This window comes from Camelus dromedarius, chromosome 10 (genome assembly GCF_036321535.1).
Source record: "Camelus dromedarius isolate mCamDro1 chromosome 10, mCamDro1.pat, whole genome shotgun sequence".
NCBI lineage: Eukaryota > Metazoa > Chordata > Mammalia > Artiodactyla > Camelidae > Camelus > Camelus dromedarius.
The window spans coordinates 14735677-14752436 of NC_087445.1; the positions used below are offsets into that span (position 1 = coordinate 14735677).

A 16760-nucleotide genomic window follows, 5' to 3' on the forward strand; every position below is an offset into this window, starting at 1 on the left:
TATGCTCAAGGTTTTATTGGTCTTTTCTCCATAACCTTCGCAAATGGAGAGAGGTGATGTCACCTCCTTTGCTCTTCTCTGAAGTTTAAGTTCCCAAATAAGCCACCTGGAATGGGTAGGTGGGCTTACAACAGTAAAGCAGTACAGAGGGCTGATGGTCTTGAGCATATACGTAAACCTTCTAAGCCTGGTACAGAGGAAGAAACCCATTAATGGTCATCTTCCTTTTTCCTTCCCTTTGGGAACACGACTTACCCTTCACCCCTCCCTAACTGCCCTCTTTCTGCCATGGGTTCAGAGTGTATTCCCTCCCCTCCGCTCCTGGCCTCTACCACTCAATCAACACACTCAGAAATAGTGCAGCTGTCAAATGAATTACACAAACATCAGCAAAATTCAAATGATGGGAAAAGATGAACCTTCAAGAATCCCCTTCCCACCCACCCCTGAGAACTACTTTGAAATATGCCAAGAGGCCTCTAAATACATCCTGGCTGGAACACATTCTGAGGGTTGAAGACAGCACGGTGTGAGCCTGTGAGTGTTTTATGTTCTGTTCCATAAATACTTTCCATCTGAGTCAGATTATGGCCTTCCCCTTTTGATTCAGCAGCACTGGCCTAAGAGAGAATTAACTATCATTTGCCTTTTAGCAGCAACCTGACAACACATCAGGAGCCCCTTGGATCACAGTCATGGAGATTCCTTTATCCTCTAACTCAAAAGTCGTTGCTAGTGTTATTTTTTGTATTTTCTGCCTGGTCTGTTCTCAGGAAGCCATTTCTGACTTGTGCAATGCTTCTAAAAGCATCAGAGTAGCTCCTGAGTTTTATTTGGTTCTTTAAGGATGCTGCTGATCAGATGAACACTACGTGGGGAGCACGGAAGGGAGTGTCTCTGTTAGGGATGCACAACCCCTGCAGGAGAGCTGGATGGTCTTTTTAGTTTCTCACTAAATCATTCCATATACTTCTGCCTTTAGTAAACAAACAGACTAAAAGCAGGAAAACCCATCAACTGGGATAAGGACATGGTGCCTTTGGGTTCCCAGGTAGAAGTAATAATTGGAGAAACAAGGATATTAAGTTTGAAGATCGAGGATGGTGATGTATTCGATGGACTCTACTTTTCAATCTATCAAATGAGGAAGTTGATATTTTTTACAATGAAATAAATGTGAATTTGAAACTAGTAAGTGCTGACCAGGAGATAGTAACAGAATGATTATACACAGGAAACACTAGACCACTAAAGAGAACTTTACAAGGGATCACTGGAATGTTTCAGAGGAGGAGACCTGGACAGCAGAAAGTTGGAGCCCGGGTTAGAATCAAGGAAATTTCCCAAATTCAAGTGCTCCTCAGCTAACACAATAGAAGACCCATAGATACTAACACTCATCAGTCAAGAAATCCTGCTACATATATTCCTTAAAATGTGTAGACCAGCAGCGTCAAGCATCACTTGGGAACTCATTAGAAGTGCAGATTCCTGAACCCCACCCCTACCCCAAGCCTACTGAATCTGAAACTCTGGGGGCGGGGCCCAGAAATTCATTTTAATAAGCTGTACAGGTGATTCGGATGGACACTCATGTTTGAGAACCACCGATTTAGAAACATGGAGGTGCAGACCATATGGCTCAAGGAGGTAAAAGGGGCTGCCTATAGGAAACAGGATGGGGAGGTGGCGAGATAGAGCAGAGGACGGCTGCTCGTTAGGGAAAGCCTTTCATTCTATTTGATGCCTTCATTAAGTGCGTGATTTACTTTGAAAAATTAGAAGTTACTTTTTAAAAATAAATACACTGGGATATCTGAAGTATGTGGTGTGGCCAGAGCCTGGCCTGGGCCCTTAAGATGCAAACAGGAAAGTGGTGGTAAAACTCAGGAGCCAAGACTGAGTACAGTTGCTACTAAGTAAATCCCGACTCCTGAGGGAGGTCTCTGCCTTCCTGAAGGCTCATCTGCTTCCTTCTCTGTCCCGTGATTGCTGCAGACCCTCTTCCCCAGGGAGACAGGCCAGGAGTGCAGCCCAAATAAAGGGCCGGTTTGGCTCCAAGTTGCTAGCCTTCCTGTCACTTTCCCACCCATTCAAAAGCAAACTCCTTCCACCACCATCCCCACCCACCCACTCACCCACCACCACCCTTCCTGGTCTTCCTTCCTCTTTCCCCTTCCTCCCCCACCCACCCAGCTCCTGAATAAATGCCCGTTGGCTTCAACTGACCGATAGAAGCTGTCGTGAACCGCCTCACAGGTCCGGGATGCCCTTCCCCGCCCTCTCCACGCCGGACCAGCTGCACGCAGAGCTCGTATTCTGTGCGAGGTTCCAAATAGTTGAGGGTCACAATCTCATTTGTCACTGAGAAGAGGGAAAGTCCGGGAAACTTTTAAGTTGGAAATCTTGTACATTCTTTGAACAGGAATGTTGTCATTGTGATGTAAACTAATGTCTGTTTTTTTAAAATACAGTGTCTGAGTGAAACAGAGATGCAATTCCATCATCAGGGCCTCAGTGTTCCTAATCTAAGAAAAATAAGGCTTTTTAATATAAGTAAGTCTGTGCCCCTTATACATTTCTACTCTAGTGTTTTTGTCTTTTTATTTGCAGAGTAAAACCAAACAGATCTTCAACTATATGGAATACCAATCAGATTTACAGGAAAAAACTCAATTAGAATAATACAAAAAAATTTAACTTCTAATGTTTTCAAGTACATACAGTGAGTGCAATCAAGAGAAGAGACTCTTTGAGGGCTTGCTTACAATGACCAGACAACAAATCTGTAACGGTCATGTCATAATAAATGAAGGGTTCTGAAGCACTAGAAAATACATCCCATAAACTAATGGCATAGGCTTCTTTTCCCCTTAGCTATCTGCTTTTGCCAGGTTCTGTTTCTCCATGGATATTACAAAGGCAGATTTTTGCCTTACCATCTGGTAAATTTCCAGTTGGTAAGAAAAAATATTAGACTGTTGTTTAAGAGTTCTTAGAAGACCATTTGGTGGGTGTCCACAGAGATAATGAATTATTACCACAGTAAGAAAAAAAAAAGCTTCTTTTAAATAAGACCTAGCCACTGATGTTGGAAACAGCTGTCCAGCAAACCAGCCTGGGATTCTGAATTTTGGCTGAGTCTTCAATAGAATGTGAAGAGCTCATTTACAATACCATGCCTTTATTCAATGTACCCAGGTCAGCTAGTGTTATTAAACCCCAAACACTCCTTTTCTTCTTTTTTTGTACCTTCCTTGATAAACTACATCTCATGGGTTGAGGGCCCTTTTTTAGGAAATCACAGGCATAGTGAGACTGAAGTATTGGTAGAGGGATGCATGCTCCCTACAAGTGTGACAGTGGCTGGTCTCGCTACAAGATGGTGTGATTAAAGATTAAAACAGGATGGTCAACTGATTGATCATGCTCAGCTTCTTTTTTTTTTTTTCATGATTTTATATCATCACACAACAAAGAGAATTGCAATTTGTGTCTCAAAATAAATTTAACTAACAAATAAATTTAAGTGCTTTCATGAACTTTTGACATTTTATCACATTTGGGTTTTTTCTTTCGAAAAGTTAGGGGAGGGGCACATCAATCTCTTCACCCAGATCCCCTCTTCCCCCTAACCCAGTTCAGTCTGCCACAGCCCAAACTTTCAGGTCCAAATTCTTCTCAAAATCTCTGAGTTAGGAGCCTGCAGGCAGGACAAGACTCAAGTGAGAAAAAGAATAAACAACTCAATACAGCAGTAGCAATCACCCCTCAGATGTAAGCAGATGAAGTCACAGCCTTTCTTTCTAGCAGACCCTGGACCTTTCCTGTTACCACATTCATGGCATAAACATGTACCTTTCACCATGACCAAGCAAGATAGAGTAACAATGGGACTGGCAATCCAGAGGAAAATATTGATGTAATAGTAACTCCTGACATAGGCTGGTTTTGTGTCCCACAGTACACCATGACTTTCAGAAATGTAGCCCCGGAACTCAGAGGACACCTGCACTCTCCTGAATTCTCTGAAATGGAATCCTGCTACAGCCCCAATAGAGAGGGCTGAGGACAGGAGAGAGGAGTTCTATATTTGGGGAAAATTTATTTTCCTGCCATATCTCCTCCAGCTGGGGCCTTTCCTTTCCAAACCTTACCTTGAATATGTCGCCAAGCTTCGTAATGATTAACAGGTTTGTAGAGAAGCTTCTTGGATTTGATTGGCCCATCCCCAAAGTAAGGCTCAGAGCTGATGTTGATGACAGCAAAGTTATGTCCAGTGTCGATCACATTGGGGGCATTCAAGGGCTTTGGAAGAACTAAATAAAATGTCAAGAATCAGATCAGTCCTCACACTTTGGGGGTTTACAGTTGTTCTTAGATGGGGTAGAGGATGAGTGTCTTCACATTTCCAACAAAGCCCTCTTTGAGTTCCCTGCTCAGAGTCAATGCAGTTACATGCTCTGTGATCCCCTGGCTTTGCTCTTGCCTCTTCAACCCATTATCCACAAAGTGCTTTCTTATAACATGAGAACTCTGCTCAAGACCTTTCAATAAGTTCCCATTACATTTAGAATAAAATACAAAATTCATACCATGACCTGCTAGGAATACACGACAGAGCCCCTGCCTCCTCTTCCACCTCCTCTTCTCTTCGCCCAATACCCTTCAGTCCCAGTGATCTTTCAGTTCACTCAACTAACAATGCATCAAGCTGCTTTCTGTCTCGGGTTTTTTGTAGATGCTGTTCTCCTGCAAGGCATGCTCTGGACCTCCCACTATTCTGCAGCTGACTCTTACTCATCATTTAACTCAGCTCTGATGTGACTGCCTCACAGGGGCTATCCCAGAATCTTGGTTAGGCTCGCGTCACGCACTTTCACTGAACTGTTTCCTTCACTGCAATTTTCAGAATGTATTATTCTTCTTGACTTTGTGTGATTATTTAATATCAGGCTTCCCACTAGGCCACCAGACTTTGTCTATTTCTCTGCTTAGAGTAACATAAATTTATTATCTGATAGCTCTGGAGATCAGAAGTCAGATATGGGTTTCATTGGACAAAGATCAATGTGTTAACAGAGCTGTGTTCACTTCCGGAGGCTCTAGGGGAGAACCTGTTTCCTTCTTTCCAGATTCTAAAAAACACCTGCATTCCTTGACTCATGGCCCCTTCCTCCATCTTCAAAAACAACAAAGTCACTTCTCTCTAATCCTTCTTCTTTCATTGTGATATCTCTTTCTGACTAGAGCTTTTAAAGACTCATGAGATTAGAGTGGGTCCACCTGGATAATCCAGAATCATCTCCCCAACTAAAAGACCATGTATGCTCAAGGGGACTGAAATACCACTCCCAATGAGGTGAAAATTGGTTCTTGGAGAATGAAAAAAATCTTAGACATTTCAATGTCTATGGCCTTCCTAAGGGCCACAATATGTAAACAAATTTACAGTATGTCCATGATATTAAGCAAGTTCTGATTTGAAAGGAAAGGACATCTTGTCAGACTCTCAGGGCCCCCATTAACTCAACTGTCAAAGTAGTCCGGTACTTGCTTTGAGTCTTAATGAACTCCCATGAACCACGGGTCTCCCGGATTCCTGTGCTCATGGGGCATCGAGAACACTTATGGGAATGAGGTGGCCACAAAAGGAGGCAGACACACAGGTTGATTCTATCTCTTCAGCTTATGCACACTCCATTGTGTCACTGGACTTCACTAAAAAGTTCAAAGATAAAATTTCAAGTTGTATCATGACAACAGAACCTTAAACCAAGTGCTGGACCCTGTGTGGTCAGGTCACATGCCCATGAAGCCAGCCCTGCCCATCACTTTTGCTGTGTTAGAGGAGAGTTGCTGGGTCCAGCCCACACTCACAGGGAAGGGATTACACAAGGCATGAATTCCAGAAGGCAGCGGCCATTAAGGGCCATGTTAGATGCTTCCTACCTCGTTCAATATCATTTTTCTCTTTTGGCTCGTTCCTTTCTCTCTTGCACTCTGTAAACAATAATAGTATTTGGAGGGAGGGTCTTTAAAGAGGTAATTTAGTTATAATCAGGTCTACAGTCATTCCTAATCCAATATGACTGTTGTTCTTATAAGAAGATTAAATTGGGATATACACACACAGAGGGAAGACCACATGAAGATACAGGGAGAAGATGGCAATCTACAGCCAAGGAGCAAGGCCTCAGAAGAATCTAACTCTGCCAACACCTTGATCTCAGACCAAGATGAGATTACTTTGATCATCTAGCCTCCAGAATGCCAAGAAAATAAATTTCTGTTGTTTAAGCCACCCAGTCTATGGTACTTTGCTACAGCAGACCTCCCAAACCATTACATATGAATATAACACAATTTTTAAAGTCCTTTTTAATGTTGATGGCTATTTGGGCTATTAGAAATAAAACTGCTTTGAACATTACTGAAAATTTTTATTCTTTTTAAACATACATACTCATTTCTTCTGAGTGTAAAACCTAGGTGTAGAATTACTATATCACAGGGTAGGTGTATGCTTAGCTTTAGTATATATTGCTAGTTTTCCAAAGTGGTTGTACCAATTTGTACTCTGGTAATAAAGTCTAGTACAGTCAGGCTTCTGTGTGCAGGATCTGCATCTGCAGGTTCAACCAAGGGCAGATGGAAAATCTTCAGGAAACAAAAATTCCAGTAAGTTCTAAAAAGCAATACTTGAATTTGCCACGTGCCAGCAACTATTTACGTAGAATTTACATTGTATTTACAACTGTATACATAGTATTTACATTGTATTAGGTGTTAAAATAGTCTCTCCTTATCTGCAAGGGATATATTCCAAGACCCCAGTGAATGCCTCAAACTGCAGACAGTACCAAATCTTATAGGTACTGTGTTTTTCCCTATACATACATATCTATGATAAAGTTAACTTGTAAATTGGCACCATAACAGAATAACTGAATTGCCAGCCTCACTCCTGTTGTCCTTTGGGGCCATTATTAAGTAACATAAAGGTTACTTGAGGGTAAGCACTATGATTTCATGATAGGGGATATGATAACCAAGACAGCTACTAAGTAACTGGATACACTGGGCAAAGAGAGGATTCATGTCCCTAGCAACCCTAGCAAGATGGAGTAAATAGCGTGAGACTTCATCAGGCTACTCAGAACAGCACACAATTTAAAATTTGTGAATTGTTTACTTCTGGAATTTTCCATGTAATATTTTTGGGACGCAGTTGACCGTGGGTAACTGAAACCAATGGAAAGTGAAACCATAGATAAGAGGGGACCAGTGTATAATTAATCTAGAGTTGATTTAAAGTCTATAGGAAGATGTACATGGGTTGTACACAAGTACTATGCCATTTTCTATAAGGCACTTGATACACAGATTTTGGTATCCAAGGGGGTCCTAGAAACAACAACTCGCAGGTACCAAAGGATATCTATATCTATTTTTTTTAATGCTATGATTAAAGACACTGCTTAATTTATTTGATGGCTACTTCCGTTTTATGGATATCAGTCAATTTGACAGTGGAGAGGCACCAGCAACTTAGAACTAGAGATGCTTCTATGCTGGTGATTCATGCTGTGCCTTTCATTTAAAAAATAAAAATTAGAATCCGTGACTCTCCTGAATCTTAGCAACAGGATTTGTTTTTTACTTATTACTACATATTTTCCATGGGCAACAAACATTCCAAGAAGCTTAAAAATAACATAATTTGTCTTGTCTGCATATCATTTCCTTTCTTCCAAGAATATGCATGATGTGAGAAATTATTCTGATCATGTTAATTTTCTACTGAATAAAGTAGATCTGGGCTTTTCCAGTAATCCAAAAAATATTACAGATTCTAAAGTGATTTCTATGGGTTCTCAGAGCAGAGAATTCAAATCTATAAGGCTGTTACTTACGCTACTATTGTTATTGGCCTTTTAAAAGAAGATTATGTGCTGGGTGTTCACATTCAGTTCAGGTATAGAATTTATCTCTGGGATCACCCAAAGATTCCCAATCAAGTAATGAAATAGCTAAACTCAAATCAGCCTCAGTTATCTTGCTGCCTTATCTGTAACACATGAGACTCAGAAAACAAAATGATCCAGAAAAGATGATGCAGATTTTGGAGTTAAGAGACCAGGTTCAAAACTAAGATTTGCTGTTCATCAGATGTGCTACCTTAGATGAGTTACCTAAACCTTCTGAATCTGTTTCCTGACTGATAAAGCAGAGATAACAATACCTATTGCCCATGGTCCTTATAAAAATTAAATAAGATCGACAAAGTATGTGGAGCACATAGCCCAGTGCCTTTCTAGAATATATACCACAGAGTTTTTAGGTGTTTTTGTCTAAATGGATTAAAAGAACTTCCAAATTTAAAATTCCTTATTGTATCTCTGTGCACCAACCAAGCTAACTTGGATTCACCTCCACTTTATTTCTTCCCCCTAAGCCTCAAAGGGTACACACGTCCACTTAGGTTACTTTTGAATTTTGAAATACTAATTCATAACAGGAAGAATACTCAGAACTCTGAATATGGGATTAAATCATTCATGTTCATTGTATAGCAGAGCCGGGGCTTCATATTAAATGAGTTGTCCTCAAAATAGAGATTCTCCAAATTATTCTCTACTGGGAAAAGAAAGCCACAACGATGAAGTTAAACTCTTCATGAGATACAATCACTACCAGACATGTTGTGCCAGATACAATTCCAATATTTAACAAGTTTTCACAATAACCTTGAGTGGTAGATAAACTAAGCTTTATTTACAAATAAGGAAAGGTTCAGAGAGGCTAAATTCATTTGCTCAGGGCCACACCCAAGGTTACTAGCTGTTAGGGATAAAAATCAAACCCAGTGGTATGTGACTGCAAAGGTATATACTTTATCCCTCCTTTCCATGTTAATGCACATAATTTTTTTTTAAGGCTTAGTATCCTGGAGAATATCCAAAAGGCATTTTAGTGGTCAGATAGCATTTCTACCCAGGAGCAGCACCCAGCGATTATGTACATAAACAAAGCGCCATCAAGGATACAGCTCTTCCCCTGGAAAATGGAGCCTACCTTTAACAGAAATGTTGAAAGGCTTTTCCACCATCCCAGCCACTGTGTTCACACTGCAGACCCAGACTCCTGAGTCAGGGGGCAGGATCCGGTGGATAGTGAAGGTGGCCACCGAGAGATGACCCGTGTGATTAAAGTCTTCTGGCTAGAAGGGTCAAATACAAAAAAAAAAAAAAAAAAAAGCTTCTAGAGAGGTATAAACACAAAGGTCCATAACACTGACCCCATCTCTTTGTTAAATAAGAAGTTTTCTAGGAGAGATTAAGAAGCTCAGTGCAATTCTTGTATAAGCACTGGCTTACTTCCAAGGCTATTGTAGTAGCCCTGAGAGTTTATGTTGGATTGACGCCCTTGCAGATCCTGCTGTTGTATTTGTGTGTTTGGAAGTGTGGGGTAAACACTTACGAGCATAAAGTCTAATTCCTTCTCAACTGCTTCTGGTAACATTTGTTCCTTTCTTGTCTGAAACCAGCAATGGCTGGGTGACAAAACAGAATGGCTTCATAAAGTGTTTGAGGGACTGCTGCGTATGGGATCTTGGAAAAAGCCAGGGCTCTGAAGACTCCTGGACCTGAGTTCACATCCCAGCTCTGCTACTTTTGTCTAATTCCGTTGTTACTTAACTTTACCCAGCCAGTTTCTACTTCTGCAAAAAGGGGACGGGGAAGGTTAAGTAAGTTGTGCACAGATGGTCAGCCCTCACTGGATGGTAGCTGTTACTTCCACTAACTCATGGAAAGGCCAACAAGATTTTGGAAGCTGTGAGTTGGCTTCTACTACCTAACGGATTGTTTGAATAGAATCAGGAACATCTGATATATGAACATTTGAGATATCCTGCCCCCAAGAGGTCACTTGGATCTACCTTCTGGTCAAGTGGATTTTCAATCATCTTTGAGAGAAAAACAAGACAACTATTTAAAAATCTTTAGATCAGAAAATACATCAATTTCCTGAGGATCACTTGTGACACAGAAATTTGAGGTGGTTGCTATTTCTGCTGCATTTGGGATTGTTGGGAGAGAGGAGGGAAATATATTGGAAAAGTAGCTTAGTCCTTTCCATCAAAGAAGAGTGCTGTGATAGCACCCTAACCCATGGTAAGCATCAGCAATGAGGACAAAGTGCAGGGGCGAGAGATCCAAGGTAGGCATTCAGACCTAAGGGATTCTGTGGATCATGGTTTATGAGTTGGAGATGTGGGATCAGGTCTATCTAAAGTCAAATGGATTATGCTGAACACTCTTCTTTTTGACAAAGCTAACACCCTAGCTTAGGAGGATGCAAGGCCTGAATGGAATCCAGCCTGTGGCAGGGTGATTGCTACACTGAGAGCATCTGGGATGTCAGGAGGGCAGATTAAGAATAACTCTTACATGGAGCACTGTTCCATCCGGCTTCACCAGGGTCATTTCTTCATTAGCAGGTAGCGGCCAGCCAGATGCTTTGCAGATGGGGTTAAATTTACCACTGTTTACTTCTATGTGATCTGGCAAATCCTCTATCTTTGGGGTCATCCTTGGCAAGCCTAAATGAAGGAAGCAACACTGTGAAATCTAATCCTTAACACAGCAGAAACAGAAATAATAAAAGTAACTACCATTTAGCAAGTCATACACTGGGGAAAAGCTTGGCAAATATTATATTGCTTTATCATCCCATCATAAACTTGTGGGGTGGGTGCTGTTGTGGTTCACATTTTGCAGATTTGGAGGCTGAAGCTCAGAGTCCAGATTCATGCTCAGATCTTTAAAAATCCAGAATCCACACTCTTCACCAAAATGGTGTATTTTCTCAGTGGACCTAGGAAGTACAATCTCAGTATGGAAATGACCATCACTACCACATCCCTGCAGGCTCTACCGTTCAGTCCCTCTCTTGCTTCTTGTGAAAATTTTTACAAAAACAAAAGCAAAAACCGAAACTAGAGACTAGTTCTTCTTCCACCCTGTAAGCCCCCTGAAAAACAGTGTCATCATCAGTTCTGTTATATGAGATGTCTCACTGATTGGGAAGTCTGCAAGTGGCAGACAATGAATAATATTCACACTTATATCCAAGAAGTAAAAAGGAATAAAACTCCCTAAATCAATCTCTAGTCAACAACCAAGTCAAAAACATTGCTGCCAATATGGAAAGAAAAAAAAAATGTCTCGAGTATTAACAAAGTTATCAGGATTCCTTGCCTGATACATTTATAGTGGAGAATGAATAATCCTGAAATACAACCATTTTATTCTGAACTGTAGGGTCTTAAGAGAATTTTGGACCATTTATAACTAAATGTAAGGCATGACTGAAAACAGTCCAACATTTAGTAAAGAATGTAGGAGATGGAGATGCCCTTAAAACATTTCAGTGAAACATACTGGAAAAGTGGCTTAGTCCCTTCCAGCAAAGAACGGCAGTCACTTATGTGCAGTTCCATATCAGTGGTGGGAGGTGGGGTCGACGTAAACACCTCAACATTGGTATTTTATATTGATATCCTATTTCTCAGGCCTGGGGTGAAACAGGTAAAGTGTAAGAGACAGGAAGGAAAAAGGTCTAATAACCACAGAGGTAATTCCTGGATATATCTGCAGACTTGGAGAGACCACGATTAGAAAATTTGCCAAATTCATCAGCTCAAATAATTCTTCGAAGTTGCTTTGATACTTTCAAACCAAGTCTTTCCTTCACTGTCCCCTTGAATTTTCTGCAGTTGAGTGGAGGTGGAGGTGGATGTACAGGTGGAGGGTGGGAGAGCGTGTTAGGGAATAGGGGCTGTTCCCTGAAAGCCCAGGGTTGGGGAGGTGGTCAGGGTCTAAGTCTGAGATCCTCACATCTTTTGCAACATCAGCCTTAGAACAGAAAGGAAGAAGTGAAATAGAAAATTCAAATCCTTAAGCTTGTTAGCTGCCCAGTTTGAATCCAACTTCTGTTAGCCCCACAATGTTTCTTTCCCTTCCTAGACCCTCCCAGATTCCCACCCTGAATCAAAGCCCAAACACTGGGGAGGAAGAGAAAGTGAAAGCTGACAAACTCAAGTCTTTGACAAAACAAATGTTGGTTATTTCCCCTGCTCCCCCATATTTGTTTCAGTTTTTCAAAGTCACAGAGAAAAACTCAATGTCTTACCACTCTGCATATAGATTTCAGAGTAGATACCACTGATTGTATGCAATTTATCCTTGATTGATTGAAAAATTAATGTATGTTTATTATTTTTAATTTTGAAAGTACATGAAAATATGCTGCTTTTCATTTAAAAAAAGTATATTTGGGGGCAGGGATTAGCCAAATTTCTTTAAAGACTAGATATTATGTATTTTCAGTTTTGCAAGCCATGTGTTCTCTGTGGTAACTACTCAACCCTGTTGTTATAGTGTAAAAGCAGCCACACAACATATTGTAAACAAATGGGCATGGCTGTGTTCCAATACATTTTTTTATAACAACAGATGGTGGGGCAATAAAAAGGAATGAGATATAGTACTGATAGGTGCTACAAAAAAGATAACCTCCAAAACAATACGGTAAGTGAAAACAGCCAGCCACGAAAGACTACATATTATATGATCCCATTTATAGAATAGGAAAGGACAAGACTAAATAAATCTGTACAGACAGAAAGTAAATTAATAGTCTGGGAGGAGGGGAGAATGGGAGTTACTACTAATAGGCACATAATTTCTTTTGGTAAAATGAAAATATTCTAAAATTAGATTATGGTGATGGTTGCACAACTCTGTAAAGCATTGAATTGTGTATTTTAAAGGGATAAACTTCATGGTATAAAAATTCTCTCTCATTAAAACTGTTTTTTAAAAAAGATAGGAGGCCAGATTTGATTTGTTCGTCAGATTTGCTGACCTCTGCTCTATGCTAATTCTGAACTGGAATTATTTAAGATTTAATTTTGAGAACATTTTTTCTTTTTCTTTCTCTGCATCTTTCTTTTCAATGTAATTCTTTCCCTGTTGTGCATATCCAGGGAAAAGGCTGGTCCTAGAGAAGGGAGCAGAAGAGGCAGACAGAGCTCTCAGCTGGCCAGTTACCACTTACTGTGCTACAAAGAGCACAGATTAATTCCTAGTGGAAAGGCCAGTGGGAGAGCCCACAGAAAAGAATCAGAAAGCTGTCCTTTAGAACTTGGGATACATTCTTCCCTACCTCCGGATGGAAGGAGAAGGAATTTGAGAATCTTGGGCTATTGCGGCAAGAATTATGGCAGAAAAACTTGGTTCAGACATGCTGAACATGGTCCTGACTACAGTGTTACCTTGCTTTACCTTCTTTCTCACACTGGACTCCTTGGCGTCCTGAAGAGCAGAGGCATCCTTGGAACCGATCACACATCTCCCCATTGGTGCACCTGCACCTAAGCTTACAGTCTGGCCCATAATAACCAGGCTGGCATGCTGTAACAAAAGCAACAAAAACCAGTGTTAATATAGGGGAAGGCTTAAAGACATTGAGGTCATTAAGGTCCCTGAAAATGGCTACAAGATATAAAAAAAAAAATATAGGGGAAGGATGAAAACTCAGGCTATAGGTGGCTACGTTTATTTTCCTCTTCGAGCTATCAACCTTGTTGATTCATATAAGGTAGTGTATGGTTTATCTGCATTATTTATCTGAATTACCTGGAAATTAAAGGGTTGGGGAATTCTGCTTCCAGGAGAGCTAAATAAGCTCCTATCAGGCCACTCTTCTCAGAAATAACAACTCTATTTTAAAAACAACTACCTGAAAACACTTAAGAGAGATGGGGACTGACCAGGCAGGTACCGAGAAGAACTGAAATTTGGAAAAGGGTAAACAGTGTGCTTTCTATTTTTCAGCTTTTAGTCTAATGGTTGAGTACAGTTGACGCTATGTGGGGAAGCTAAAACTCCAAAGGAAACCTGACCCTGAAGAACTGGAGGACAGAGTCAGGGCAACTACAGCCACTGGAAAGTGAGAGGGAAAATCTAGAAAGGGAAAACAAGAAAGAGACAGTCCTAAATCTTTGGCTGGCCTCTGAACTACACATGTTAAGTGCAGACTCAAAGCAGCCCAGCTAAGGATAAAAGGAATGAACTGAGTTTGAGTTGATGCCTAAGAGTCAGAGTTTGCAGTTTGAGTCACACCAAGTTGATTGCCTCATAGAATATAACAAAACAAAGCCAACATTCCTCAAAGGAATATATCATACTCCAGAGTCTCCTCAATGTAATATCCACAATGTTCAAAATACAATCAACATAAAAGAAATGGAGAATTCTGACCCATTCTCAAGAGAAAAGAAAATCAACAGAGACCAACCTCGACCCAGATATTGGAAATTGCAACTATAAGAATTATGCTCAGTGAAGTAAAGGAAAATATGCTCACAACAAATGAAACAATGAGAAATCTCAGCAGAGAAATATAAACTATAAAAAATAACCAAAAAGACATTCTAGAACTGATTAACACAATATTTGAAATAAAGATATCACTTATTGACTTAGCAACAGAAAGAAAATGGTAGAAGAGTCAATTAACTTAAAGATAGATCACTAGATACCCAGTTTAAAGAACTTAGATAGGGAAAAAGTTAGAAAAAAATTATTAGCACCTCAGGGACCTAAGGGACAATATCAAAGGGTCTAATACACATGTAATTGGAGGTCCAAGGAAGGAGTCTGGGAGAATACTAAAATATTTCAGTTCATAAAATTTTAGTGATTTCTTGAGCCAGGCATGCGCTGGGAAGAGTTAAAAAGTGTACTCTTATAAGCCTGGGTCTATATTCACTAGGAAGGTGATGAAGCTTATGTTCTAGACTCCTCACGTGCATGCATCCCTTCTGGGCCCTGGCAAAGTGTTCGCATTTGCACATGTTTTTTAAATTTACATATGATTTTTAACATATTCTTTCTCTAAAGAGGAAGTGGATCTGCACCTACTTGGAAGCACCTTTTACTTTAAGGTGTACATTTTTGAGACCACGTGGGATTCATTCACTGCTATGGTTCCTTTAATGTTCCACGGACGCAGATATAGCATTTAGACGAACTGAGGGAGGTTTTACAGGTAGCTGAAGCTTACTTTTGTGTAACTCTCCTCTTTGCCCTCTTACTCCAAGCTCCTAGAGCTAAGCTTTCCAGTATGGTAGCTGCTAGCCATGGATGGCTACTGAGCACTTAAAATGTAGTTAGTCCAAACTGAGATTTCACAGCTTAGTACAACAAAAGGAATGTAAAACTTCTCATTAATGCTTTTTTTCTATTGATTACATGTTGAAATGATAATATTTTTGATATGTTTGGTTAACTGAAATATTAAAATTATTTCACCTGCTTCTTTTACTTTTTTAGGGTGGCTACTAGAAAATTTTAAATTACACATGTGGCTTGTTTTTATTTCTAATGAACTTCTCTGCCCTAGAGCATTGTTATTAAGTTGCTAGGGACTTCACAACAACTTCCAACAGTGCCAGATATGGAAAAAGTTGGCTTTGTGAGGTAAATACTGAAACGCTTTTGCGCTCTGGCTAATTCACCACGGTAACATTCGTTAGGGAAGGTCTAGCATATTTGGCCACAGATTCATGTTAAGCTACTGTGTAATAGTCAATGTGAAATGCATACTAGAAAGTAAATGGGAAACATATACCTCTGAGCCTCATCAAATGGGAAAGTGTATTTTAGAAAAGGCAGAAGGAATCTTTGAGTAGGTGAAGTTAGTACAGCTTGAGAAAGGTCCATGGAAGGTAGGATCTTAACTTCCTCAATTTTCAAATCCCAGATCCTTCTGGATCTGACCTAAAAGGACCAATATTTTGGATGCACTGAAAACAAAACAAAACAAAACAAAAAACCAAAAAACAAATCTTCTATGGCTTTCCAACTTCAAGTGTGGTCTGAAAACCAACATCATCAGCACCACCTGGGAGCCTGAAATGTAGACCCTCAGGTTCCAGTCCAGACCTATTAAATCAGAATCTGCATTTTAATAAGATCCCCAGTTGATTTGTATGAGAAGCACTTTCCATGAGGTCCAGAATCTTACTATGAAAGCTTAATTAACTTTGGATGAAAAGATCTGTGATTCAAGACCCTCTGCTTAGCAATGGACTGTTGACTGAATAGTCCAGGTATGTCTTACACTATGATTTCAGTAAGTCAGATCTCCAAGGTATAGCTGCTAGAACCTCTTCTCTTCAGGAGTGTGACAGGTACATACCTTCATCGCACTGCAGACCCGTCCAGCCTGTGGCACAGGAACACCCATACGGGTCTGGGAGACAGAACACGTAGGACTTGCATCCTTCTGGTCCACTACACCTTTCTTTACAAGTTCTGCCAAATGTGTGCAGTTCACAAGCTTTGAGGTGAGAAAAAGATAATTCAGAGTCTAATATGCAACCTCTTGAAACGCATGATTCTTCTTTTAAAGGGTCTCTCCTAGACCACTGAACACAGAAGATAATCAAATCTCTGCTGTGGCATAGGCAGGGTGAACATACCCTTATGGCCCATTTTACAAAAAACGAAACTGCCTCATGGAAAGGACATTGGAGCTACAACCCCTAGTCGTGCAGGTTGGGTACTGCACAAACCTAGCGAGTAACATTCACATCATAGATGCCACAGATCTGTACAATTATTACAACTCTCCAGTGGTTGACAATAAGGAGAAAGGGTACCTTTTTTGAATTCACACAAAGGTAC

The 16760-nt window shown here is 40.4% G+C and overlaps 1 protein-coding gene across 2 annotated transcripts in view; it reads right to left on the minus strand.

The window, feature by feature from the left end:
* TEK (TEK receptor tyrosine kinase) overlaps positions 1-16760 on the minus strand; it is a 90750-nt gene that overhangs the window by 25977 nt on the left and 48013 nt on the right. For both annotated transcript variants that reach the window (XM_031449587.2, XM_010985500.3), the window contains exons 6-11: positions 16273-16413; positions 13353-13481; positions 10455-10606; positions 9079-9223; positions 4158-4319; positions 2230-2364 (exon numbers count right to left, since the gene is read on the minus strand). In XM_031449587.2, coding sequence (XP_031305447.1) covers positions 2230-2364; positions 4158-4319; positions 9079-9223; positions 10455-10606; positions 13353-13481; positions 16273-16413 — 864 coding nt within the window. The remainder of the gene's footprint in view (positions 1-2229; positions 2365-4157; positions 4320-9078; positions 9224-10454; positions 10607-13352; positions 13482-16272; positions 16414-16760) is intronic.